At 38.2% G+C, this 26,134-nt stretch overlaps 14 protein-coding genes across 14 annotated transcripts; 8 read left to right on the forward strand and 6 right to left on the reverse strand.

The window, feature by feature from the left end:
- Positions 1-170: 170 nt before the first annotated feature.
- On the reverse strand, positions 171-1,178 carry FDP41_001936 (Peroxin 11b (Pex11b), putative; the record flags this gene model as incomplete). The annotated part of the gene is made up of 1 exon (XM_044705075.1): positions 171-1,178. One exon carries the CDS (start codon positions 1,176-1,178, stop codon positions 171-173), a length of 1,008 nt encoding a protein of 335 aa, XP_044563579.1.
- Positions 1,179-2,323: 1,145 nt separating this feature from the next.
- On the forward strand, positions 2,324-4,438 carry FDP41_001937 (uncharacterized protein; the record flags this gene model as incomplete). The annotated part of the gene is made up of 1 exon (XM_044705076.1): positions 2,324-4,438. One exon carries the CDS (start codon positions 2,324-2,326, stop codon positions 4,436-4,438), a length of 2,115 nt encoding a protein of 704 aa, XP_044563580.1.
- Positions 4,439-4,547: 109 nt separating this feature from the next.
- On the reverse strand, positions 4,548-6,101 carry FDP41_001938 (uncharacterized protein; the record flags this gene model as incomplete). Its single annotated transcript, XM_044705077.1, has 1 exon — positions 4,548-6,101. One exon carries the CDS (start codon positions 6,099-6,101, stop codon positions 4,548-4,550), a length of 1,554 nt encoding a protein of 517 aa, XP_044563581.1.
- A 1,975-nt stretch (positions 6,102-8,076) lies between these two features.
- On the forward strand, positions 8,077-9,174 carry FDP41_001939 (uncharacterized protein; the record flags this gene model as incomplete). The annotated part of the gene is made up of 1 exon (XM_044705078.1): positions 8,077-9,174. One exon carries the CDS (start codon positions 8,077-8,079, stop codon positions 9,172-9,174), a length of 1,098 nt encoding a protein of 365 aa, XP_044563582.1.
- A 223-nt stretch (positions 9,175-9,397) lies between these two features.
- On the forward strand, positions 9,398-11,248 carry FDP41_001940 (uncharacterized protein; the record flags this gene model as incomplete). Its single annotated transcript, XM_044705080.1, has 1 exon — positions 9,398-11,248. One exon carries the CDS (start codon positions 9,398-9,400, stop codon positions 11,246-11,248), a length of 1,851 nt encoding a protein of 616 aa, XP_044563583.1.
- Positions 11,249-11,687: 439 nt separating this feature from the next.
- FDP41_001941 (uncharacterized protein) lies at positions 11,688-13,004 on the forward strand (the record flags this gene model as incomplete). The annotated part of the gene is made up of 1 exon (XM_044705081.1): positions 11,688-13,004. The coding sequence occupies one exon, from the start codon at positions 11,688-11,690 to the stop codon at positions 13,002-13,004; it is 1,317 nt and encodes a 438-aa protein (XP_044563584.1).
- Positions 13,005-13,246: 242 nt separating this feature from the next.
- Positions 13,247-14,656, reverse strand: FDP41_001942 (uncharacterized protein; the record flags this gene model as incomplete). The annotated part of the gene is made up of 3 exons (XM_044705082.1): positions 13,247-14,331; positions 14,392-14,515; positions 14,570-14,656. The coding sequence occupies 3 exons, from the start codon at positions 14,654-14,656 to the stop codon at positions 13,247-13,249; spliced, it is 1,296 nt and encodes a 431-aa protein (XP_044563585.1).
- Positions 14,657-14,786: 130 nt separating this feature from the next.
- On the reverse strand, positions 14,787-16,366 carry FDP41_001943 (uncharacterized protein; the record flags this gene model as incomplete). The annotated part of the gene is made up of 6 exons (XM_044705083.1): positions 14,787-15,160; positions 15,679-15,752; positions 15,812-15,984; positions 16,031-16,110; positions 16,191-16,242; positions 16,313-16,366. 6 exons carry the CDS (start codon positions 16,364-16,366, stop codon positions 14,787-14,789), a joined length of 807 nt encoding a protein of 268 aa, XP_044563586.1.
- Positions 16,367-17,099: 733 nt separating this feature from the next.
- FDP41_001944 (uncharacterized protein) lies at positions 17,100-18,007 on the forward strand (the record flags this gene model as incomplete). Its single annotated transcript, XM_044705084.1, has 2 exons — positions 17,100-17,474; positions 17,675-18,007. 2 exons carry the CDS (start codon positions 17,100-17,102, stop codon positions 18,005-18,007), a joined length of 708 nt encoding a protein of 235 aa, XP_044563587.1.
- Positions 18,008-18,229: 222 nt separating this feature from the next.
- FDP41_001945 (uncharacterized protein) lies at positions 18,230-19,756 on the forward strand (the record flags this gene model as incomplete). Its single annotated transcript, XM_044705085.1, has 3 exons — positions 18,230-18,400; positions 18,609-18,741; positions 18,789-19,756. The coding sequence occupies 3 exons, from the start codon at positions 18,230-18,232 to the stop codon at positions 19,754-19,756; spliced, it is 1,272 nt and encodes a 423-aa protein (XP_044563588.1).
- A 105-nt stretch (positions 19,757-19,861) lies between these two features.
- FDP41_001946 (uncharacterized protein) lies at positions 19,862-20,767 on the reverse strand (the record flags this gene model as incomplete). Its single annotated transcript, XM_044705086.1, has 1 exon — positions 19,862-20,767. The coding sequence occupies one exon, from the start codon at positions 20,765-20,767 to the stop codon at positions 19,862-19,864; it is 906 nt and encodes a 301-aa protein (XP_044563589.1).
- Positions 20,768-20,839: 72 nt separating this feature from the next.
- On the reverse strand, positions 20,840-23,527 carry FDP41_001947 (uncharacterized protein; the record flags this gene model as incomplete). The annotated part of the gene is made up of 1 exon (XM_044705087.1): positions 20,840-23,527. The coding sequence occupies one exon, from the start codon at positions 23,525-23,527 to the stop codon at positions 20,840-20,842; it is 2,688 nt and encodes an 895-aa protein (XP_044563590.1).
- A 37-nt stretch (positions 23,528-23,564) lies between these two features.
- Positions 23,565-24,439, forward strand: FDP41_001948 (uncharacterized protein; the record flags this gene model as incomplete). Its single annotated transcript, XM_044705088.1, has 3 exons — positions 23,565-23,615; positions 23,839-23,849; positions 23,935-24,439. The coding sequence occupies 3 exons, from the start codon at positions 23,565-23,567 to the stop codon at positions 24,437-24,439; spliced, it is 567 nt and encodes a 188-aa protein (XP_044563591.1).
- Positions 24,440-24,720: 281 nt separating this feature from the next.
- On the forward strand, positions 24,721-26,087 carry FDP41_001949 (uncharacterized protein; the record flags this gene model as incomplete). Its single annotated transcript, XM_044705089.1, has 2 exons — positions 24,721-24,978; positions 25,131-26,087. The coding sequence occupies 2 exons, from the start codon at positions 24,721-24,723 to the stop codon at positions 26,085-26,087; spliced, it is 1,215 nt and encodes a 404-aa protein (XP_044563592.1).
- Between the last annotated feature and the right edge of the window lie 47 nt (positions 26,088-26,134).

Here is a 26,134-nt window from a genome sequence, read left to right on the forward strand (position 1 = left end):
CCATAATTGTTGAACATTTTGTTAAGGACTTTGTTTTGAATTCCTTTGCACACTTGAAACCTCCACTCACATGAGCGTGTGACAAGAAGGACGCCTTCATGGCCTCAACAAACTGTCACAACTTTCTCAGACACCTCTCGAAACTAAAAGCAGAGACATGGATGATTCATCTACTTTTTTGGCCAAGTTTCATACAAGCCCACAACAGCACTCACACATCCACTAATACCAACTACAGCATTGTTGAGCGACCAAACCTTGTAACCTCCATTACCAGCTACTAATAAATCTGAAGTGTTCTTGATAATATTTCTAACAATTTGTGACTTTCTGTCACTAATCTCTTTCAATTTAGTGTCAATACTTGAGAGTTTTGAATTTTTGATTGGATTGCTTGGCGTTGGAACTGCAGCAGCATTTGAGGGCTCTACCAAAAAATCACTCAAATTCAAAAATCCCTCAGGAAGCTCTCTCATACAATCCGCTTTTTCTCTCAGGCACCGTATTTCCTCATTAAACGTGTCCAAAAAGTCGTACACATCCGAGATTAACATTAACAATGTTCCAATAAACCACATTTTACAAGATGTCTCTGAATAATGCTTGGCTCGTGAATTATTAAATAATTTCTGCCACACATGCACAGCATTAAGCTCTGTGACATCATAAAACAAGCCAGCCTTAGCTGCCCAACTTGCATGATCGTACAAGATATAAATTGAAAGAAGAAACTTTTGTGAAACTCTCACAAAATCAATCCATCTTAAGGTCGGCCTTTTTTCTCCATTTTTCATCTCATTGGTGCTATTAGTAGCATTACCAGTCGTACTACTCGTATGATTTGTTTCTCTTTTTTTCCAATGCAATTGATAGAACTGAATGACAAATTTGTAAACATCCAACAGACTTCCAATCGATTTGAAAAATCGAAATACTTTTCGAGCATCAGAAATTGAAGACTCAAAATTTGAAGTTCTCTTCAACGCTTGAGTATAAAAAGTTTTTGTTTTTTCCAAATCAAACGCTTCATGATGAATGAGAGAATGTGAAGATTCCACATGTTCGGAAATTAAATGTTTCAACACTAATTGTCTTCGAGTTTCAATGGCATATGACACAACTTTTGCTCCATATTGAAGAATTTTGGTGACCCGATCCCTTCCCGATAATGTATCCATGATTTTAACAAATTGGGATAGAAAAATATAAACTGGATGATCCATGATGATGATAAAAGATCAGAAAGAAGAAGAAACGATGAAAGAGAGAGATTGAAAATAATAATAATGGTTGATGAGAATGATTAAGAGGATGAGATGAGGGACAATGGAATTTTTGAAAGCCTGTCGAAATTCTCCGAGAGAATCAGAGGATGATGAATGAAATGGATTTTCGCGTTTTTTTTCTTGAACAATCTTCAAGTGGATCTGTCCACACATGATAATTGAACATGTTTCTAAAAGAGATTGATTCAGAAGAAGGTTATTATTGTTGAAGCAGATGTGAGAGTTGCACGAAGGAAGCATTGGTGACAGTTTATCCTCACACGTGCTCAATTTCGTAACGGTTTTTCCTTTTTGAAAAATTGTGACGCAAAAGGGCGTTCTTTTGCACCTTAGCATTTAAAAAAAAACCGTTAAATCAGTTAGGGAGTGTGACTTGTGGCAGCTGCTGACACCTCTTGATCATTATCATTATTACAATCCACCCTTTGTAAATATCTACCTCCTTCTTGTATAAATATCACACACCTCACGCAAATTGCATCACAGATCACCTCGCTTGACTTTTCGGCATCTCGATTGTGGATGAATATATATATTACAAATATATTTACAACATTACACAGTGAATCATTCACAAAACCACACCTCATCACACCTCAGTCCTCCTCAGAGATTCCTAATCATCATCATATTGATCAATTTTCACATCCTTTCAAAATCAACCCTCATATTTCACACCCTAAATTTTTTTACCGCCAATTGTAGTACAACAACCTTCTTCTTCTTTGTATTGATATATATTGACACAACTATACTTTCTTGTACAACAACAGAAAGCCCTTCTTGTATTCTCTAGTCACTCACCGATTCATTCACTCTCTTAAAAAAAACAACAACACATCAACACTCTTTAATCACTCTCGTTCAAAAGCCTTTGTGACTTAAGCCTTCGTTCTCTTGACTTTCTCCACAATAGAGACTTCACGCTCAAACTTTGTATACGTTTTACCAATTCACATTCTGTGTATTGACTATTGAATAGCTGGATAACAAATCCTATTCTACTGCCTATAGATAGGTTTATACTCTCACACAACATGTTTAAATTATTTGAATTCGATGAAGAAGATTCTCACGAGTGGAGTTCTTCAAATTCTTCCTTCTCCTCCTTCTCCTCCTCATCGTCGTCGTCATTGATTAAAAGCATTCCTCACAAAAGGTCTAACAAGTGGTCGACACCTCATGTCACATTGCAACAAGATGAAGTAGAATATGGTCATGAAGAAGAGAATTCTCGAATTAATCTCTTATTTGCGTTACCTAAGGATGTTTGGACTGAAATATTTTCCTTTTTAAGCACGCATGAAAAGTTGACACAACACGTTTTCATTTGCAAGTCTCTTTATTCATGTGTTTATCAATCGATTACCTCATTGAAATTAATTGGAATTGAGGCAACCAAGGAATCAACCACGGCTCAACAACTGACGGCGAGAAATGCTTACTCGGACGATGACAAGTGGCTGATGATGCCAGATGTCAGTCCTTCTCCGTCAACCTCTGTGACCTCTAATTCCCAAGCAAAATCTCTATCGTATGCTTCCAGAGTGTCGAGTTTGAGAAGAATGAAACAATCAAGACACGACATGTGTTCATCGTCCTCTAGTAATTTAACAAGCTTGTCAGATGTCTACAAGAACGAACAACTTCTTAACGAGAACCCTCTCGTTCGCATTCTTGAACCATTTTCCAAATTGACTCATTTAAGCATTGAATTTTCAAAAGCTCTCACTGGTGAAGTTCTTTCATTGATCCTCAACAAATTTTCCCATCTTGAATCGTTGTCTCTCATTCACTGTAACGAACTAAAATTCATTCACATCACCTTCCCAATGGAAGTTTGTAGTCATTTGAGAAAGTTGGAGATCCGTGACTGCCGTAATATTCAAGAATATTCTGGAGGCATCAAAATTGATTGTCACTTACTGAAACATTTAACCATTACAAGTACTCCATGTGTGCAAGATCGATTTTTGTCCGATCTCATCGAGAGAAATGCAAGCTCATTAGAAACTATTTCAATATTTGGTTTGAATGACTTCTCCAATTTGTGTATGGGAAAAAGAATGAGCAAACTTGAATCGTTGTCACTCCAACGATGTAAGAATTTTTCCAAATTTCACCTCCCCATCAAACAAGTGTGTACTGTATTTCCTGTTCTTAAGGAACTAGATCTCAGCCACACTAAATTCAACGACAACAGTTTTAAGGCATTGACTCATGAACAGCGATTGGATCGTCTTCAAGTTTTGACATTGGAAGGATGTAAACAACTCAAAAAACCAACCTTTGGAGTTTGTAAATCCCTTCACACAATGATTTTCGATCTTTGTATCGACTTGGAAGATGTCACCATTCCATCCGGTCACTGTCCATCTCTTCGAAATCTCAGTGTGAACAATACAAGAATTAACGACAAGGCTCTCGAAAGAATTTTCAATTTTGGTAACAACAGAGGAATACCCATCGAGGAATATCAAAATGGATTGGCGTCGCCTCCGATTAGCAAACTTTCCGCAAAGAAATGCAAGTCAATTTTCAATCCAAAAATTACATCGTATCACTTGGAAGAACTCGATCTTAACGGATGCTTTAATTGTTCCTCGGTGAAAGTTGTGGATTTGAGCAAACAATCACTCAAGAAAATGAATTTGGGATGGACTAAAATATCAGATGAGGATTTGAACAGAATTGTGACGACTTGTCCTTCGTTGACCGAGTTATCACTCAACACGTGTGACAATTTGGTGAATCCTCATATTGAATCACAATCTCTGAGGAAGATTTCATTTACTGGAGCACACTTTTTGCATAATCCTGTATTCAAATTTTGTGACAAGTTGCAGCATATTGATTTCAGAAATTGTGACAATTTAGAAAGCCCAACGTTGGTGCGGAAAAAGAGAGTAAAAACTCAAGAACGCATTAGCTACAATGTTGCGAGAAGACTTAACTTTGATGAGTGTTTGCCATCTGCAAGTAATAACAGGTCCAATGAAAGCCAATCGTCCTCGTCCACACCAATGCAAAAACACACTCCAATTTTGGAAACCCAGGAGGATGACAATGATTACTGTCCATCACCAAATATGCTGCATCCAAAAATGAAAGTGATCGAAGAAGAAGATGACCTCTCTGACAGTAGATTTTGAACTCCATATGGTCTTTGATCTTGGAATAAACATATTCTTCTTACTAAGGTTTGCATAAGAATTGCCATTTTTATTGCTTCTGTAATTTTCACTTTCTTTGAAACAGTGTTTAATTAAATTTTGGTTTTTTACTTTGAGCCTCCATATTTGTTATTTTCATACTTAAATCTTGAATGATTCTATTTTGATCTTCAATCATTCTACTCAATTTTGAAATATCTTCCTTATTTCTTTCAAGCTGATGATATATTTCTTCTAAACGATATCTATCTTCAAACTTTCTCTTCTTAATGAAAGAGTCAATATGTGGCAAATGAATGGCAGATGACGAGTGATCCTCCACGAGAGGATTCGTCGTACTTGCTTCGTCATCGGATCCCAACGTCAGTGCATCAATACTAGGAAGCATTTGTTTTTGAGAGGTTGTCATAGTGCTGGTAGCACTACTACTACTACTGGGTACAACATGATGTTCTGTAGGTGTTAAGGGTGCAGCTCCTGCAATGCTTGAAGCCACATTGGCCAATGACGACAATGGATCCGTTTGTGGCGAAGAACTCGTTTGTGGCGAATAAGAAGCTTGAGAAGTCAAAGGATAAGAGGAAGCATTGCTGCTGTTTGGGGTTGCTCCAGTAGTGTAAGGCACCATTGTCATCATGGAAGGTGAGTGACCTCCTCCAATTCCTTCCTCTCCCATGAGTGTGTATGAAATGGAGGATGCTGGAGTTTTGGAGGTTCCTGTTGTTCCTTTTCCATCACTTTGGTTGGAAAAGTCAACCATCATCATTGCAGACCCTATTTGTTGTTTTTCTGCTGATGTCAAAGAGTCACGATCTTCCTCTTCAAGTGTTGAATTCGAACGTGGACTCGTATTGCTGTATGGAGTGGTCGAGGTTGGAGTGGAGAAGGCATTGGCTTGTCGATGCATGACAATGTTGGGTCCAGCCACTTGATGTGTTTGTTCTCTTTTTCGTTTGGCCAAATCGAGCATCATTTGACTTCGACTTCTTGATCGAACCCAGAAAGCATCTGACACACAGATTAATTTGTTCTTCGAGTCATAGATGTCAATGTACACGACTCTACTGCTGGTATTTCCTTTCATGTTGTTGATCTTTGAAACTACTGGAAATTCGACAAAATATCTATGATTATGATGATCGTATGAGAAGAAGGACTCTGAAACCACTTTTCCTTCTTCATTGTCTCGCAGTTTCAAAAAGCATTTGCAATTCTCAAAGTCATTTCCATGAATGATGATGTGATCTTTGATACTGCAATTGTGAGTGGTGGAATGTGGATGTTTGGTTTTTGGATCATTCAATCGCCATCCCTCCTTGCAATCCATGTAAGCTGGATATCGTTGTTGATAACCTCCCACAAAGTGAAGTGATGGCTTTGATGGGCCCATATATTCATTGTGATGCTGGAGCAGTGGTTGATGTTGGTGGGAAGAATAGATCGGATTTGGCGATGGTGAGGAGGCAGAGGAACCTTGTTGACGCATGAGCAAGGGAGGTGATGCATGATTCGATGAGGTGTATGAAGACGACGATGACGATGCTGATGAGAGATTAGCTCCACCTGTGGTCATGATTGGTTTTGCATTCGTCGATGTGTTTGAGCTGTTTGATAAGGGAAAGGACGTGAGTTGAGAATTCATTTTTTTTTGATGTGTGGTTTGACGTGAATTTCGAATTTTGAACGAAAAGAAAGGAGTTTCAACGTTGAACGAGAGCGGGAGCAAACTCTTGTGCGGACTAGTAAGTGAATGATGAATTGGATTGAAGTGAGTGTTCGAGTGAGAATGAGTTTCTTGCAAGATTTCTTGATGATGAATCAGCTCTTGCAAAAGGTTAGTGTGGATTGGTCAATTAATATTGATTTCGGGCAAAAGGAAGTTTTTTTCTCAGTGAGGGTCAAGAGGAAAAGGTTTTGGAAAATCTGAATTGGAAGCTTGAGAGTTGGTTGTGGTATTATAATAATAGAAGATTGGATCTTCGGAATCCAAATAGTGCTATTTACAATCTTTAAATAGAAAACACAAGGAAAAGAAGAGAAGGCGAACAAACAACAGATGATTCGTTGAGTATTGAGGATGGAGAGAATATTCTCTCGTGAGAATATGGAGAGAGAGAGCAAGAGTTACAAGCAAGAAAAAGAAAAACCTTGACCAGCCGGACACCAATGGAGGGTTCAAAGTTCCGTTGTTTTTTTTTGATTTTCAAAATCGGAACCCAGAGATCAAGACGATTGATGCCATCCAACTTGAATCCTATGGTGATGATCAACCGACAATTCAATTCCATTGAGAAAGACACACCACACGTGTGTGTGTTTGTGCTCCATGTGATCCAGTGATGACGAAGAACGTTGGAAAATGTGGATAAGGTGATGGAGGTTCAAGAATGTGGTTGAAGTCAAGCGGGAAACTCATTCGTCCAGAGAAGAGATCGGATTTCACCTCTTCCGACCACTGTAACGAAAGCAACAACCACAATTATGGAACATTTCGGTAAAAGTGAAGAGAGAGAACACCATGGTGTGACTCCAAGTTGAATACTCGTGAAAATTATACAACCGAGGGATGGGCATGAATCCCGAAAATGGCAAAAAACAAGTTGTTGGTCATTGGAACTGAGACTCTGTTGTCGACCACTCTTAGCCACATTTCGAAATTTATGGAGAAAGGAAATGAACATTTGGAGCATTAATGCTGCGAATAGCTACTTCAAGTTAGAGACGACTCGATTCCTTTTTGAATCCAATAATAACTATAACTGTGAACAACACCATACGTTCTACACCATGTGTGAGTGACTAGTGTGCTCTGATCTTGATGCCTTAAATCGACTTGTCGAGTGGTGACGAGGTAATAATGAATGAATGGCCATTCTCTCTCTCTCTTTTGTAGTTCTGCTGCTTCACAACCTGTTCACCATTCTTTGGCATAAAGCCCTCAAAAACCCTTTCACAATTACAAGGTCACATGATGATAGCTTTCTGTTTCTGTCAAGATGTCCTTATTCCAGAACCCGCCATTTTCGCCTATCATCTCATTTGAACAAGCTTTCCCAAAAACATCTTGCGTGTTATTAAATTTCAATACAAGGTCCTTTGAGCGGTGACAATTACATTTTAAAAAAACGTCAACATCACTCGAGTGTGTGGTGTTCGTCATCAAACCACAACAACACAATCACAACAACAGTGGCCTTCTTCTCCACTTCTCTTTTATCCATTGAACAGACCTATTGACAAACAAAATATATTGTCGACGCGCTCTCGCTCGCTCTCTTCTTCCATTCTGACAGCTCGTTGTTGTTTTCTCTCATTCTGTCAAATTTCAGTGACAACAACAACTCAGATCGCTCTCTCACAGGTTTTTCTCGCTCTCCAATATCAATCGGTTATTGTTTCCGTGTGTGAGTTCCAATAATCCAACAACAAATTGGTGATCGTTCATTGTCCTCCTCCTCAAATCATCATCGTCATCATTCGATTATAAAATAATTTTTTCAAGTCCACCCGTTCAACACACACACTGACAACCTGACAACATCATCCACATCATCCTCCTCCTCCTCCTCATAACACCCTCACACTACTACTACTACTACTACTACATCATCATCATCATGAAAAACACTCTTTCTTCTCTCTTTAAAAAGGGTGATAAAAAGTCATCATCCAGTCCCTCACCACCAGGAGAGTCCTCTCAACAACAACAAACAGATTCCACCTCCACAGCCATGACCTATTCAAGCTCTGATTTGAGTCTTGGAGGAGGAACTTATTCACCAACCACTGTGAATGGTGGTGGTGGTGGTTCACTCCATCATTCCAACTCCTTCTCGGGTGGTGGACTTGTTGCAACTCTGGAAGGATCACTTCCTGAGAATTCACAAATATGTTATGGTACCATTCAAACTCCATTCAATATGTTTGAATTGAATAAGAGAATGTATCAATTGAATAGTAGCCATTTGTTGAACAAATTGTCAAATCCTTCCACACCCAACTCGAGAAATAATTTGAAAAATCTCAATGGTGGTGGTGTTGGTTCGAATTCAAACGCTTCCACTCCTCGTATGAGCAATAATAGTGGCAATTCTTCTCCCAATCTCTCGGCATCGAATTCCACAGGAGATTTGAATAAGAATACATCACAACAATTTACAATTACACCAACATTGTTGATGGGTAAGAGAAATGAATTGAATAAGACTAGTCTGTCTGATAAGAGAAACTCTTCGGTCTCTCCCATTCCAGAAAATGCTCGAAGCAGTTCTCCTCTTGTCACTTCTTCTACCAACAACAATTCTTCTAATAGACTATCTCTCAAAAAGAATCAATTGGAAACAACTCAAGAGAATTCGACTGCTGTTTCAACAACATTTGTGAAATCTTCATTGAGTGATCATGAAAAACTTATTGAACTCATTGTGAGTTTCCTCGTTCCACATAAGGATTGGATTAAATCTGTATCAAACAAGGCTGAAATCTCTCACATTCGAACAGTTTCCTTGTTGAATAAGAAATGGAATCAGTTGTACTTGTCTTGTCAAAGTGAAACAGTGAATCAATTATGGAATGCCTTGATTGTTGAATTGAATAATTGCAATGGTGATAGTGGTGGTAACTCTGAAACAGATACTGCTGCCAGTGATCTTGCCACAAGTAAGAAGTTTATTCGAATGTGTAAGTTACAATTATTGTTTGCTTGTGGTGACTAGTTTCATGATCTCATTCTGTATGTTCTTTTTCAACCTTATGATAACAATGATCATCATCATCATCATCACACCATGGTACTATTTGAATTTCCATCTTTGTGAATCTTGATTGACTCTTTCCATTTATTGTTTCTCTTGGCCAACTGATACTTGACATGTCCAATCATCTCATGCCCCAATGTGGACAACATCAAAACATCAACTGGATTCCACCTTCTGAAAAATGAATGAACTCAAACCATCATCATCTCTTACCACCACAACTACTCCAACTACTCCTATTACTTCCTCCTCTCCATCCACCTCCTCCCCAAATTCAACACAACCACTCGTCTCCATTCTTCAACGACCGGTTCGTTTTGGACGGCGACGTGGCATTGCGAAATCAACTTTGTGTCCTCCTTCTTCATTATTGCAATCCTCTAATGAACGACGTCATTCTTCGAAATGTAATGACCATGATAATTTCTCCAATTCTTCTGATAACAATAATTCGGACGTGGCTCGGTCCAAAAATGGAAATGACGAATCGTCCTTGACACCCACCACTCTTTCCTCAACTTCAACCACAACTACAACCACAACTTACTTAACAGACTGCAAGCTGAACAATCTCAACCAGAGCAATCCATCCACACCAACCATTGGTTCTGGAACCATCTCTAAAGGATCTGCTAGAAAAACCAAACCAATGGAAACCTTCAATCCACAAGACTTTTACTCGATTGATCTTTCACAACTGATTTATCAGGAAGATCCACCAGAAAACATGGTCATTGTGGATGGACAAATTGAGCATGCATCATTGAATAAGCTTATCGAAGAATTGACCTCGCATGTGAATTATGATATTCACTTTTTGCATACATTCATGTTGACATTTAGAAACTTTACAGATAAGGAAACCATTTTCAAAAAGTTGGAAGAGAGATTCAACTATCCACCAAACTGTCCTCCAGAAGAGTTTGCTACATTTAAACGTGAAGTTCTGGATAAGATTAGATTGAGAATTATCAATTGTATCAAATATTGGATTGAAAACTTTTTCGTTTTCGACTTTGACAATGAAATGATGCAAATTTTAAATCGATTCATTGAAATGGTCAAGAAATCCAACCAAAATGCTTTGGCATCAGTATTGGAGAAAGCAATTGATCGTGTGAAAAACAACGATTCAGGAAAAGTCATTACTCAAGTCAAATGCCCAGAAGTTCTCAAATTGAAAAAGGGACTTTTCAATAAGAAGAAGGAATATAATATTCTAGATTATCCATTGCTTGAAGTTGCTCGTCAAATCTGTCTCATCGACTATGCCATGTTCAAAACTATTGAACCTAAAGAATGTTTGAACCAAGCTTGGAACAAGGAACATCGAGTCACCAAAGCTCCAAATATTTCTAAAATGATTCAATACTTTAACTTACTTTCAGGTTATGTGGCAACAGAAGTGTTGAGACCAGAACTTGAATTAGAGAAGCGAGTGAAAACTGTTGAGAAATTTTTGGAATTGGCCAATCACTGCAAGAGTTTGAATAACTTCAACGCTGTCTTCAGTATCATGAGCGGTTTGAACTCATCCGCTGTTCACCGTCTCAGTAAAGTGTGGGATGCCATTAGTGAAGAATCAAAAAAGATTAGAGAAGACTTGGAATATTTACGTCAAGGTAACAACTTTTCCAATTTGAGAAATGTTCTCAAGAATGTGAATCCTCCTTGTGTGCCATTCAACGGACTCTTCTTGACCGATTTGACATTTATCGAAGATGGTGCTCCAAAATATATTAATGGATTGATCAATTTTGGTAAATGTAGATTGTTTGCAAAGGTAATTCGTGATATTCAGACCTATCAAAACACAAGATATAACTTTGAGGAATATCCTGAATTGAAGGAATTATTGCTTGGTATTTCTAAATTGAGTGATGACGAATTGTTCAACTTGTCACTTCAAATTGAACCTAGAAAGCAAAAGAAGAAGAAGGCAACAGGGGCATCCTCTACAGCTGGAGCTTCTGCATCCCTGACTAAAGATGACGATGATGATGACAAGCAAAAACCAGCCATGGATCTTTAACCTTTCATGATAAAACTCGTTGTATTTTAATCATCGAATGTGCTCAAATGAATTTCAACCACTTTTCACTAGTTCTCAATGAACCGCCCCTTCATCCTAACAGGTTTCGACAAGTGTGGAAGTGTTACTTGAAATTTTTTGGGGTGTAAGAGAGGCCATGACCGTCTCTCTGTCCAATACTTGGTCTCGCGAGTCCAAAAAAAAATTAAGGCGAATTAAATTGTTTGACCCAAAGATTAGAGTTGAAAATTATACTTCCGAACGAGTTCGTTACTTGGCTCCTTGCACAAATACTTTGATCAAGAATTCTGAGAGGATGAAATATGTCAAGTTTAGTTTCTAAAAGATTAGCCAATTTGGTTGCTCTTCCTTGTTACTCTTTTATCAAGCGTTGTTAGGTTGACACGGAAATTATATCTTTAAAAAAAAAGAAAAAAAAATGCAAGCCTTGTTTCAGGGCATTTCCTTCACGTGGAATTGGCTGACTGGACAAAGTAAATTATTGTTCTTTCAGGAAGAGGATCGTTTGGAATCCTCTAAATTGAGAAGCAGAGTTGTTTCGGAGGATGATGAAAATTCTTTATTGAAACTCTCACTTTCCGAAGAGGCATTGAAAGAGAATTTTGATTATTCATTCAAGACATGGATGATGTTGGGAGTGTTTTTGAGAGAGAATCATCAATGGGAACAGGCTGAAAGGGTATTCAAGAAGGCCATGCAAATGGTTGAAGAAAGTGCAAAAAGGATGGAAAATTCTGAAAATGCCTTTTCTTCATCATCATTAACTTCGCCAAATGTGTCTTTATTGCTTTTGGAAATGGCGCGAAATTTGGAAAAACTTGGAAAGATTGAACAAGCGATCGAAAAATTGGAAAAAGTGATTCAATTAAATGTCTCAAAACAAGACAAAGTTGATGCTCTTGCTGAACTCGCTTGGATTTATTTGAGCGATGAAAAGTTTGAAAAAGCAAGATTATTCATTTCACAAATTGAGGAACTTGGCAATGAGGACAAAAGAACAAGACAATTAATTTCTCATTTGCTTGGAAATTATCATTTATCAATGGGAGAACCTGACTTAGCATTACAACATTACGAAAAGACTGTCGAGTTAGATTCTACGTGTGTCGATGCATTGGCCGTTCTTGGAGACATTTACTTTCATCATAAAAAAGAAAAATCAAAGGCAAGAACATTATGGGAACGTGCATTCACAATTGATCCATTGAACAATAGCATTTCACATTACAAATTATCAAATATTATTATGAAAGAAGACAAGAATTACGAACGAGCAAAATCAATTCTAGATGCTGCATTGAAAGTGGATGCCAAAGATGCCAACTCAAATTATCTCATGGCGTTTTGTCTTGACGAGATGCAATGCGAAGCTAAAGACGTGGTCATGTTTCACTATTCTGAAGCCATGCGTTTAGAATGCCAAAAGAAAAATCTCTTTGTTCGATTTAGTGACTATTTGGTGCGTCTTGGCAAATACGAATGGGCGATTGGAATATTGAATACTGGTATGAAGCTAAAACCAAAAGAAACCATCACTTTCCTGTCCTTACGTGAGAAAATTTATGAAACCACGAAAAACTATCAAAATGCTCTCGACGACTGTGAGTTATTGTTAAAACTCATTTCACAGACAGCCATTTCAGGTTCTTCTTCAGTCTACAATACCACTCATGCAACACAAATGAGTAGAGACGAGGTACAGGAACGAGTTGCAACTCTTAAACAAAGGCTTTAGTCTTAAAAGGAAGCGTGAAAACATAGATGTATGTTGTTTTACTTGGAAATGGCAACTTAAATTTAAAACAAAAAACGCAAACATGAAAATATGTTGGTTCTTGACCTATATTCACCATCATGTGAAGAATCAAAGCAATGGAATAAGAAGATGCTTATGTCTTTAGCCTTGCACAAAATCAAATATCGAATAGAAGTTTTATTCATCCCTGATTTATTGTACAAGTGATCCAACATTTGCAATCATGCAGACATAATGTTCACTGAGGTCAATTCTTGCTCTTTGATCGCTACTGGTGTCTTCTTGGTTGCTCGTCGGGATTTCAACTTGATGACAAAGACAACGACAAAACAAACCATGACAACGCCAATAATCAAAAGTCCCAATGGTAAAATGAACCACAAAAAGGTAAGGGAAGTTTCTGTTTTGGGTGGCAAAATTTGTGTCGAGTTGTTTCCATAGTGAATACTGTTGTGCTCGCAATTGTCTCCGTAATAATTTGATCTGCAATTGCACAGATTCAAAGCAGCGCATGTTCCAGATCCTGAACACACGTTACTGCTATTACTGAAGACTCCAAAACAAGTGGTGACAGAACAGTTTACACCAGAGTAATGACTATCGCAGGTACAGTTATTAGTTCCTGAACAATTTCCATGTCCATTGCACACCCGAGCATCCGATGCAATCAATCCAAAGCATTGAATGAGTCCAGTGTTATTGTTTGTGTTGGTGTCGTTGTTGGAAGAGTTACCACAATTAATACAGTCCGTGACAAGAATGGAACAATTAGCACCAGAGTAATTGGAATAGCAAGTACAATTGTCAGTACTAGAGCAGCTTCCATGCCCATTACAAACTAGACTATCTGTTGCATTCAAACCAAAGCATTGAATAGACGTGTTGTTGGATGGAGGAGGTGGAGGTGGTACAAAAATTGTGTAATTTGGTAAACAGGTACAATTATTGACATCTACGCAACTTCCATGACCTCTACAAACAAAAGGGTCCAAGTAGTGTATTCCAAAACATGAAAAGGATTCACATTCTTGGCCTAAAAAACCTTGATTGCATGAGCAAGTGTTGGGAGAGGTGCAATTACCACGACCGAAACAAGCTCGACCGTAATCACCGAATCCTTGCACTGATGTCTTGTTCCAACAAAGAGGAATACCACAATCAGGTCCAATCCATCCAGAAGCACACACGGAATACATTCTTCGAATTCTATAGCCTTCAAAAGTTATAAATTCATTTCTTTGGGAAGACCATGCAATGCCTTTCACAGACCTTAGTGGTGTCTCTGTTGCTTTTGCATTTTCCGTATCTTTTATTACACTCAATCATTGATTCATTCTCAGTTGTTTATAAACCAACGAATACTTACTTGTGCCATATGATCCTGCCACATCATAGACAGCTCCATCGGCCCCAATCTTTTTGATATAAGCATCCTGATTTCCAAAATACACTTCATTGCCGATGGGTGCTGCCCATCCTGACGCAGAATACTGCCATTCACATTATGAATACGATCAAAGTGAAAAATCATTTCAATCACATACCGATATTCCAGGCGCAACGGTTGTAATGTTCTGAGTTTGAATGTTGTACACTCTAACTTTGTTGAGATTGTTGTCAACAAAATACATTAAGCCGTTGGAGGTAATCGCTAGCGAGGTTCCTTCATTGGATGTTAATCTCTCACTGTTTTGTTTGAAAAACACTTACCAACAACTCCAATCTTTCCATAGGATGAATCGACCAATCAATAACTTGACATTAGAAATAACTTCCCGATGCCATTGTACCAGGAATGTTATCACTCGTTGATGATCCTCCTCCTACAACAGTATAAACCTTTCCATCAACTTTGGAGATCTTTCTTATAAGCCTACCGCCTGTGGAATAGTACATCTCACCGTTATAGAAAGCAACCGCACGAGGTACCATGACGCCACAAACCAAGGGATCCGTTCCATCTGGGCAGTCGGAATATGACATATCACTAGCTACCAAAGAAATAATTCCAGTGCTTTTGGATACCTTCTTAATCTTGTTCGCTCCTCCTTCTGCAATATAAAGGTTTCCATTCTCATCCAAGGCAACGTTTGAAATCAAGTTAAATAAATCTTTTTCGATTGAGATATATGCTGCTTTTTCGAAGAACAATACAAATTCTTACCTTGCAAGTGTTGCTGGTCCATTTAAACCCACATCAGGTGCTGGCTAGGATGCCACATTGCATTGGCCTTTACAAACGATCAAAACTTGAAAAGTGTTCATTCACCAACCACTTACCTGCAACAGTTCTAATAGTTTGACTTGTCATATTGTAAAACTTGACACAATATGAATCAGATTCACTGTATTAAAAATTGCCATCACTGTCCATCGTCTGTCCATAAATACCACTAACAAAAGATTGTTTTGCGGGGTGATCGTTAACATAGAGCTTGGATGAATCGATGATAGAGCTTAGATACGTTCGATTGAACTTTCTAATCTTGGATTGAAATGCCTCTGAGAAATAAATGGTGCCATTACTGTCGACGGCAAGTCCTCTGGGATACATAGACAGGCTAACTGACGAACCAGATGAAACAGGACCATCCTCTTCAATAGTGGGGCAGCATGACTTCATTCTTTCTTTGCGATGCAATAAATAACTTACCTGTGATAGAATTGGAGCCTGTACCTAATACATCGGAAAATGTGCCTGCTGAGTATTTTGAAATATAACCTCTCCTACAGTTGAAATCATGTCATTCATTTTCATGTGCAATGAATCTTTGAGGATTACTTACTGGGTGACGAACAAATCTCCGTTACTTGTTAAAAAGTGTTTTGCAGGCGAATCCAGATTTCCTACTCCACCTGTTCCAATCAAAGTGTTCACTGTGGTGTACATTCCATTACTCTTGTTGATTTTTCGTACCCTTTGAGTGGAATCTACAACTAAAATGTTTCCTTGGTTATCCTGATCCATAAAGGGTAAGGAATTTAAATGTATTGCTGACACTTACAATTAAGAGGTCTGGTAAGAAACCGAACTTGGTTGTCCAGTACCATAAAGAGTCGAAACACGGTTGTTGATGAGATCTACCTTTCTGATTCGGTTAAAGTCATTGAAATACAGTTGCGTTCCGCTTGGATCCAACAACAAGCCATCTCCTCCTCTCATACCTGCTAGTTCAGTTGGAATGTTATCTCCTCCTTTCCAAAATCCATCCACTCCCTTAAACGTTGTTCAATGAATATAAATTCATTAATAAAGCTTAAAGTCGTGAGAGTCCATTTGAACTTACACTTCCAACTAATGTTTCCATATACCATTCAGAAAGAGCATGTACTAATGGCATTGCAAGAAAGAGAAGACAAAGTCCACTCAGAAAACCCCAACAAACCAGGGTTGAGCCAAGCTGGTGAGCTGGTCTAGGTGTCATCGAATTCGATTTTTAAAGTTTGGAGATGAGAAAGCGGTCTGAGCTCATTTCCAAGAGTAGTAGTACAGCAGCTATTGTCGAGTCGTCATGGCGCCTCGTGGTTTCGGCAATGTCATTTTTGTACTATTTCATAAATTATACACCCTTAATCGCGCATTGAGCCTATGGATTTATTTGGGTATCCCACGCCAAACCATGATACTTGTCCGTTAAGGAACGATAATCAACTTTGATTGCGTTCAGAAAATAAATTGCGTTCGAATACTTATCATTTGCTTGTTTATCGTAACGGTTGAGAATAAGACACTTGTTTGATATTAATTGTTGCTCTCGAGCCCCTCTGCCAGATCTTAGCTTGACTCCCTATCATATTAGTTCTTTGATGTGCCTAAATGCATCACTACAGGGGATGAATATTTAACAGGGGTAGACAAGTGTCGATAGAGTGTCTGAGGAGGAAATGTTACAATGTTGTTGTTGGTTTGTTAATGAGGGACAAGATCCAATGTTCACAAAAGAATCAAACTAATCTAATCTTGGTCATTCGTGTTGGTGATAGAGTTCGACACGACCACTGTTTCGTAGTCTGGGCAATTGGAACCTTCTCCGATCGATGGATCTTGTGAGAATTTCATCATCAAATAAAAAAATGCAAAACACATCATCAAATGTTCAAGGCTCGCTTCCAACGAGCAACACCACCAATCCATCCTCTTCATCGGGTGGTGGTGGTGGTGGTACATTCTTTTCATCCAACACCATGGTGAATGAGAAAGATATTCAAAATGTACCAAAAGATGCCATCATCATTGAAAAGATTTTGCAAAGTATGGGAGTTAAAGAATTTGAACCTAGAGTTACCGAACAATTGTTGGAATTAGTATATAGATATGTTTATGAAGTTATTGAGGATTCATTTGTGTATATGGATCACGCAGGAAGAAGTGATCTTGATTTGGAAGATATTCGATTGGCGATTCAATCAAGAGTCAATCATTCATACACGGAGCCACCACCAGTAGAAGTAAGTTATTATTAAACACGGGAATGAGTTGAATTATATGCGAATGGTGGTTGCGCGAAATGTTCTTTTCGGAACGACTACGATTACTTAATTTTATGACGGATACCAATATTGTTGTTATTGTTACGATTAATGTGATTTTCAACTCTCGCTGGTGTCGAATTTGATTTTACCAATAATTATTCCATGATTCCCAATAGTTCCTTCTCGAAGTTGCAAATCAAAAGAATTCTCAGCCAATTCTACTCCCTAAGAAACCACGTGTATTATTACCTCCTCAACATTTATGTCTTGCTAACAGAAATTATCAATTTTCCAAAACACCCACAACTGAAGAGGGAATCGCTGCAAGAAAGAAACGAAAACAAGTTACTAACACAACAAGTTTAACAACAGATTTGAATGGCGGAGCAACCTCAACGAACATTGATAATACAATGCAAGATGACGACGTTTCTGCCTCCTCCGCCAACATTGGAGCACAAGAAAGCATTGTTGACACTAATCTACCAGCATCACCATCCAATGAATAGATTGGTAAATGGTTTATTATTGTTTCCGCTCTAAAATCTGAATGGATTGGATGCATGTATCCAAATTATTTTTCTCAATGGCAACAACATCATGACCTATTCATGGTCAACCATTTATCAGTCAGTCATTCTCTCAACCTTATTCAATGTCAGTCATGAGCATCATCTTTGTCTGATTCATTCAAATAAATTATTTTAATGTGAATGAAATAATGCAAAAAAATGCCTGGAATCCAAATCCTGAAAGGACGTAAACCTGTGCGAGCTCTCGCGTTCAATCCTAAAGGAAAGTTAGCGTGTGGAACGGTGGAAGGAAATTTGAAAATATTTAATGATTTTCACGTTGCTGAATCGGAGTCCTCTGTTCAAGTATCAGCTTCCAATAATCCGAGAGTATGTGTGGTGATCATGTGTTTTATTAATTTATTTTTAAATTAATAACAAAATATATTAATGATTCAATATTCACTACGGATGATGATACGTAAATTTGAATGGATTAATTTTATGGATGCCTAATATTATGTCTTTGCTCCGATCACATCATTCACATCCTTCACATCATAACAAAATTATGTCATGATTGATTGTCTCGAAATAGCAGCAACCTTCCTCAACACCATCATCCTCATCATCACGAGAAATTGACATCAAAGGATCAAATCGTGGTGATGTTACAAAAATTAAATTCAATCCCTGTTGTAGTCATCAATTAGCTTGTATCACTTCAAAAGGTTAGTTTTTAATAATTGAATGAAAGAACTCAGTATCACTTCAAAAGGTTATATTCGAATCTTTGACACAAAAATTACAAGTTATAATGGAGGAGAGTCTATTGTACATCTCATGGTTGGTGACACTCCTTTAAAACATCTTGATTGGTGTTGTAATGGATTGAAAATGGTCGTTGTTGACAATAAGAATTCAATTTACATTTATACCATCAAACAAACTCATGCAACAAATATTGGAGAAATTACAACATCATCTAGTTTAGTGATTAAAGATCGAGGAGTATTCCCTTATGACATTACAGATATTAAATGGGATAAAAAAGGAAATACATTGTATATTGCAACAGGAATTGGAAAAATATTTTGTGTGAATGATGAAAAGGAAAAAATTTCTGCATTTGTGACTTCAAAAATTAATTCACCCTCCGTTTCAACACAACCCTCATCTGCACCACTGCTGTCTCAGAAATCATTGGATGGAAAAAGTAATGCAATGGATACTTCATCAGATTTTGAAATTCAGTCAACAACCACATCATCCTTGAATAATTTCCTGACAACAGACTCATCTCAATTTTTAGTGAGTAAGGGAGCTTTGACAAGCATGGATATTTCGAGTGATGAGAGGTATCTGGTGGTTGGGTCTGAGGACTCAGTTGTTTCCATTTTTGAATTTCCTGAATTAATATGTGCACACACTTTCTCAGATATGAATTCATTGGTGGTGTGCGTTTCAGTGAGAGCTCAAGTTGGCACTAATCCCAACACTTTTGCAAGATCTTCATCATCATCGCATGGCTATAATCTGTTTTTGCCTCCAGTGATGGCTTGCTGCACAAGAAATGAAGAAAAACGAAGCTACATGCTCTATGTGATTAACTTGATCGATGGCACCCCTCTCATGAAGAAAGAAGTTAGCCAAGTGACACAAATACAACTGCACCCTTCCATGAATTATATTGCTTACATACAAGATGGCAGCACTGAAGTCATGGTTGAAGAATTCGCATGCTAATTCTCGAATCGTACTCGAGTCAACGCTTATTTATTCTGTCTACATTTTTCTAGGAATGCAGAAAAGAAATCTTAATATCTCGATTATTTCCTCTCTCTTAATAAATTATTCGACCTCAAAGTCACCTTCCAAAGCACAATAGCTGCTATCATAGATAAATCCAACCAATTCATCACTCTCTGGGAAATCTGTATGTTTCTTACCACTGAAAATAAGCCATCCAAGTTCATATTCAGTGTTATCGTCACACACATGAATTCCACACAGCGTACCATTGGGAGCTCGGTATTGTACACATTCCTCGGGGTGCTTTGAGCTTAACAATTTCATCACGGAGTCATACTCGCTGGCGTCAATCAGTTGTAAGTTACCCCCTAACTTGTTATCGTCATCATCACAGTCAGAGCCAAACTCTTCGTCACTTCCACGATAATCTTCGTCTTCATCCTTTTTCTTCTTCTTGGACTTGGATTTATACAATTTGAGCTCCTTCTGAACTTCAGAGCTAGATCCAGAGTGCCACGACCAATCATATCGATTGACATAGACGATTTGCTTGTCCTCATGGCTCTGTGCAAGTGAGATACCAACAGTAGCACATCTCTCGAGCAATTCCTTACCAGAAATGTCTTCATGATGAATAATAAATCCACCCACCCAATTCTCCTCTGGATTTACAAATCTCTCAACAACCCATTTGCCCTTGCGAGCTGCAGCTCGATAACAAAATTCACTTTGTAAAATGGTCCCACTGAATCCGGAATTGGTTGGCCCATTCACACCATCATGAGCCTTTGTTTTGCTTCCTCTGATCATACACTGCACTTGTCCCCACAATATTTCTCCCGAAGTACATTCAAAAGCATGAGTACACGGAAATTTCATTTTGATCTTTACTGCAGGCTTGATGTTTGTTTTTGATTCATGAACTTTCTTGTTGGTTGAGTCAGAAGAAGAAGTTGTGGTGGCAGTTTCCTTCTTCTTATTCGTTGGGGATCTCTCTTTTGGCATTTTTTTTCTTGTTTGAACTTGAAATTTTACTAGCATTACAAAAAAATTATATCTGGTTAACCACGAGAACAACTATTGTAAAATTCCACTTCGCTTTCTAAAGTTGGGAGATGTCAATGTTTGCATGATGGAAATGAGAGTGGTTTGTCGAATTCCAGAAATCATGGAAGCCTCTCTCAATGTTTTTGGTTTGTATCTCATTAATTTCACTCTTTCCTCGGTAGTGATGTGTGGGAATATTCCCTTCTCTCCTAATTGATCGTACAGTTCTGAAGGTAATGCCAAATGTTCCATTTTAGATAATTGTTCAATATCGTGTTCGTATTGATCGTAGTATTGGAAATATCGACATTCAGAAATGATGGTTTGTTCGTCTCTTCTCGATTGTTTTGCTTGTTGAATGGATTGAAATTCCAATTCCAGTAAATATTGTTGTTGATGTTGAACATTTCCCAGTGGTGGTGGTTGTGAATCAAGTAATTTTGAATTTTCTTGTTCATGATCAAATTTACCAATCATCGTCATTTCTTCTTGTTCAGCATTTGTGTTGCCTAAGGTGTAGTCATATATAGTTGGCATATATTCAGCTACTTCACTCAAATGTTTAAAATCAATGTCACGAAGACTAGTGACATGTTGTTGTGCAATAATGTCAGCAATCGATTTCTTTTTTCCAATATCAGTTCCAACAGAAAAATCCTTTAAATTTAAAATTGAATTCCACATTTTTGGTGTAAATTGAATCGAATGACACATATTGAGAGCACGAGTAATTCTCTCTTTTCTTTGCACTGCTTTTTGATATCGTTTCTCAGACACACTTGAACCAGTATCGAGAGAATTATAATATTCTTCATTGTTCATATCATCCTCAGGAGTGATCCAGTTTCTTATTGGAGCTATGTGGTGTTTCTTCTTTCCTTCCACATGTAAACTTTCCAATCCATGTAAATATTTCTTTTCAGTCAATCTCAAATCAGCATTATCTGCTCTCAACATTAATCGATATTCAGATCGTGATGTAAATATTCTATAGGGTTCGTCCACACCTCGTGTCACTAAATCATCAATCAAAACTCCAATATATGCCTCCGATCGATCCAAAATAAATTCTGAATTATCCTGACGAGCATATATTGCTGCATTAATTCCTGCAATAATTCCTTGAGCTGCAGCCTCTTCATATCCTGTAGTTCCATTGATTTGACCGGCCAAAAAGAGTCCCTTACATTTTCTCGTTTGAAGAGTGTGAGTTAATTCCACTTTGGGTGAAACAAAATCATAAGCGACCGCATAACCAGGTTGTAACATGTGCACGTTTTCGAGACCTTTCATGGTACGTAAAAACTCGAGTTGTTTCTCTGGAGGTAAACTTGATGAAATTCCATTCGGATAAATCACATTCGAGTAGTGATCATAGGGCACATTTCTACCATCGGAATATTTGGGAAGTATACCTTCAGGTTCTAACCAAATACGGTGTGAAGTTCTTTGAGGAAATCGAGTGACCTTAATTTCAATGGAAGGACAATAACGAGGTCCATTTCCAAAGCGTACCTCATCTGCCAATGCATTGCAATTGTTAAGAATAATTTCATGTGTACGTTCATTCGTTTCAGTCTCATAACACATCATGTGAGGTTGATCGTGTGGTACTCGAGTTCCATAAAATGTATTCTCGTCATGCATGTAGGAGAAGGGTTCAATAAATTTGGCTGAGGGCTGTTCGACGAGTTTGGACCAATCGATGGATTCTCTGTGAAGGCGTGGAGGTGTTCCTGTTTTCATTCTTCCCATTTCAAATTGAAATTCCTTGTAAAAACAGTCACTCAAACTTCCACAGGTGCGTTCTGTTCCAATCTCGCTAATTCTTCCTCCTGCAAAACGAACAGTATTTCCAATATGAATTTCTCCTCTCAAAAATGTTCCTGTTGTTATGACTACAGATTTGGCACGAATTTTTGTACCATCTTTTAGAATGACTCCACGAATTTCACCATTTTCATGTAATATTTCATCCACACTTCCGCTAATAATTTGAAATTTATCAGGATATCGTTTTGTATACTCAGTCAAGATTTGTTGCATTTTCGTTCTGTACATGTGACGATCCATTTGTCCTCGTGGTCCATAAACTGCAGGTCCTTTACTTTGATTCAACACGTTGTAATGAATCATTGCGTAATCACTCACAACACCCATCAAACCTCCCAAAGCATCCACTTCCTTCACTAAAATTCCCTTTCCAACTCCACCAATCGATGGATTACAGGAAAGAACTCCAATAGTATCCGAGCTGTGTGTCACCATGAGAGTAGTTGCATTGTGAAAGAGAGCAGCATGAGCAGCTTCACATCCCGAGTGACCACCTCCTACCACGATGGTGTCGAAAAATGTTGGATGTGTTCGGAGGGTGGTGGAAGATTTTCGAAGAGAGGAAGAAACGGAATGCTTGTTGTTCTTCATATGGTCATGTTGTTGAGTGGCAGAATGATAGGAATCCATATTAATGGTATTGGAAGGATGCTGTTGTTGTTGTTGTTCGTGGTGATTGTGATGATCTGTTGGAAGAATGGAAGTGGAGTGAAAATTCCGAGATGTAGAAATGGGTTTGTTTATATTCAAACCATTAGAAGAATGAGTTCTTTTTGAGAAGTGTGTTGTGGTAGTATGTGTTCGGTTCAGAGCACTCGATTCCGGGAAGAACGAGGTGCCTCCTTTGTAGAGGTGAAAAGGTCGCTGCAGAAGGATTCTTTTCATTTTTTGAAATCGTCGAAAGACTTGCTTCAATCAATTCATGAACGGTTGGATTCGAAGAAACATGAAAGGAATGGAGTTTATGGCTGTGGTATACAAAAGCAAATTCAAAGATAAGATGAAATGAGAGAAAATATTCCATTGTGATCCAGCCAATATTATGATTCTTTTCGAAAACCTGTTGGTGATTGTGTTTTTGCTGCTTGGGTTCTGAGAGAAGTCAATCCAACACAAGGACATTGCAATTCATTGTAAAACGCAAAATTGAGGTTGACTTAGGAAATTTGTCTTTTTCGAAAAAAAAATAACGCCAGAACTCCATAACGTAAGTCTTTCACTTTCTCTCTATTTTTTACCAACACTGCTGTTGAAACTGCACCGGTGCAAAACACCTTCTTATCTTCCCACAGAATGCCACCAAAAGCAGATCCATCAGAAGTTAAAATCTTGTACTTGAGATGTTTGGGAGGTGAAGCCGGTGCTACCGCCACCTTGGCTCCAAAGGTTGGTCCTTTGGGTCTCTCTGCCAAGAAGATTGGTGACGATATTGCAAAGCTCTCCAAGGACTGGAAGGGTCTCAAGATTACCGTCAAATTGACCATTCAAAACAGAAATGCCGAAATTGAAATTGTCCCATCTGCATCATCATTGGTCATCAAGGCTTTGAAGGAACCACCAAGAGATAGAAAGAAGGTCAAGAACATTAAACACAACGGTAACTTGTCTATGGAAGATGTCATTGGTATTGCAAGGACCATGAGATCAAAGTCTTATGCTAAGGACTTAGCTGGTTGTGTCAAGGAAATTTTGGGAACATGCTACTCTGTTGGTTGCACTGTTGCTGGTGAGAATCCAAAGACTCTCCAAGAACAAATCACCAATGGAACCATTGAATACAAGATTCCAGACCAATAAATTATAAAATCATTATTTCATTCACTTGGTTTCATTCTTTAAGGGTAGAGTTGTTAATTTTGGTGGAAAATCTAAAGATGGGCATTTACTTGGTCGTGAATTGGCTTGTTTGAGGAAAACCTCTTGCTTCTTCAATTCTCCTTCGAAAAGCAAAGCAGTTGATAATATTGATCCAAATCAATCCGTCTCTGCGATTGAGAGAGTGTGCCACAAACATCTACACAGCAAACGAGTGTTTGGAGAATTGACTCGAAAACGGCGAAGTTGCACCTCAAAAAAATATGATAAAGAAGCTCCTGCTTTCGGGCCATCATCAAGGAAGCACAATATTGTGTGGTTCATCAACAAGACTATCATCAACAACACCATCATTAATTTTATTCAATCAATGTTGCACCATCAACAAGTCGAGGCAATTTCACTACGGAAGAATAGTCTTTACTCAGTCATCTTCAGAGGATGATCAATCTTCAGCCCATCCTTTCCGTTTCTTACAAAGAGGATTGAAATTAGCTTCTCCTAAACTGATAATCTTGATGGTACGTGCGAGAGATTTTCATTCATAATGGTGAAAACAAAATTTATTTATTTGGAAATTACCCGTGTGAAACTATTACAATTTTTAATATAACTTGCACTCTGCGAACCAAACTATTTTCTTACCATAATCTTCCGAATTTTCCTTCAATAGGGCCCTCCTGGAGCCGGCAAAGGAACACAGTCTCGTCTCATTACTGCTGAGTGTCCTTCTTATCATATCATCTCTGCGGGTGATACACTCAGAGAGGAGAGCCAGACCAATCCTCAACTTAAAGAATTGCTCGCAAGTGGAAAATTGGCCCCTGAGGAAGAAACAGCCAAATATCTCTTGAAGAAAATGAATAGTATTTACAAGGAATATTATGAAAAATATGTAACATCAGTGACAACACCATCTACTTCTGGTCACGTTGATAAGGAAGCAGCAGCAACAATACCATCAACAACAACAGATTCTGCATCTTCAACAGATCAACAAAATTTACCAACCAAGGACGGATCAACAGAATTGCCTTCAGCAACAACTGTTGAACAACACGTTCCCTCTCCTAATTTCATTCTTGAGGGCTATCCTCGTAATATCGTTCAAACCAAACAGTTTTTGACCTGGTTCACAGGTGGAGACATTCATTTCTCTAAACATCATACCATCATTCTTCATTTATTGGTTGATAAGGAATGTATTAAGGAAAGATTGAGAGGAAGACTTATTCATGACAAAAGTGGACGTACTTATCATGTTGAATTTAGAAAACCAAAGGTGGACTCACTAGATGACGCAACAGGAGAACCTCTTTCAAAGAGAGACGACGACTTGAACGACGAAGCCATTGCAAACCGAATGGAAACCTACAAATCTCAAACATTACCCACTTTGGAATTGTTGATTGACAATGAATTTGAAGTTGTCGACGTTACTGCTATTGAGCAAGATATTGAGAAGGTGAGATCTAAATTATTTCGCAACTTGATCGAAAGAGGTTATTTACCAAAACCAAAAACCAGCTCCAGTAGTACTAGTGCTGGAGGAACCACTCCTGCCTCTCCACAACACAATACAACAACAACATCCTCAAGCGGAACAACAACCAGTGGTCAAAGTACATAAGGCATGATTGATTAATGGCTAATTTGCCTTTTCACTTTGAGAATTTT

The sequence above is a fragment of the Naegleria fowleri genome (assembly GCF_008403515.1).
Source record: "Naegleria fowleri strain ATCC 30894 chromosome Unknown tig28, whole genome shotgun sequence".
NCBI classification, from domain to species: Eukaryota; Heterolobosea; class Eutetramitea; order Acrasida; family Naegleriidae; genus Naegleria; species Naegleria fowleri.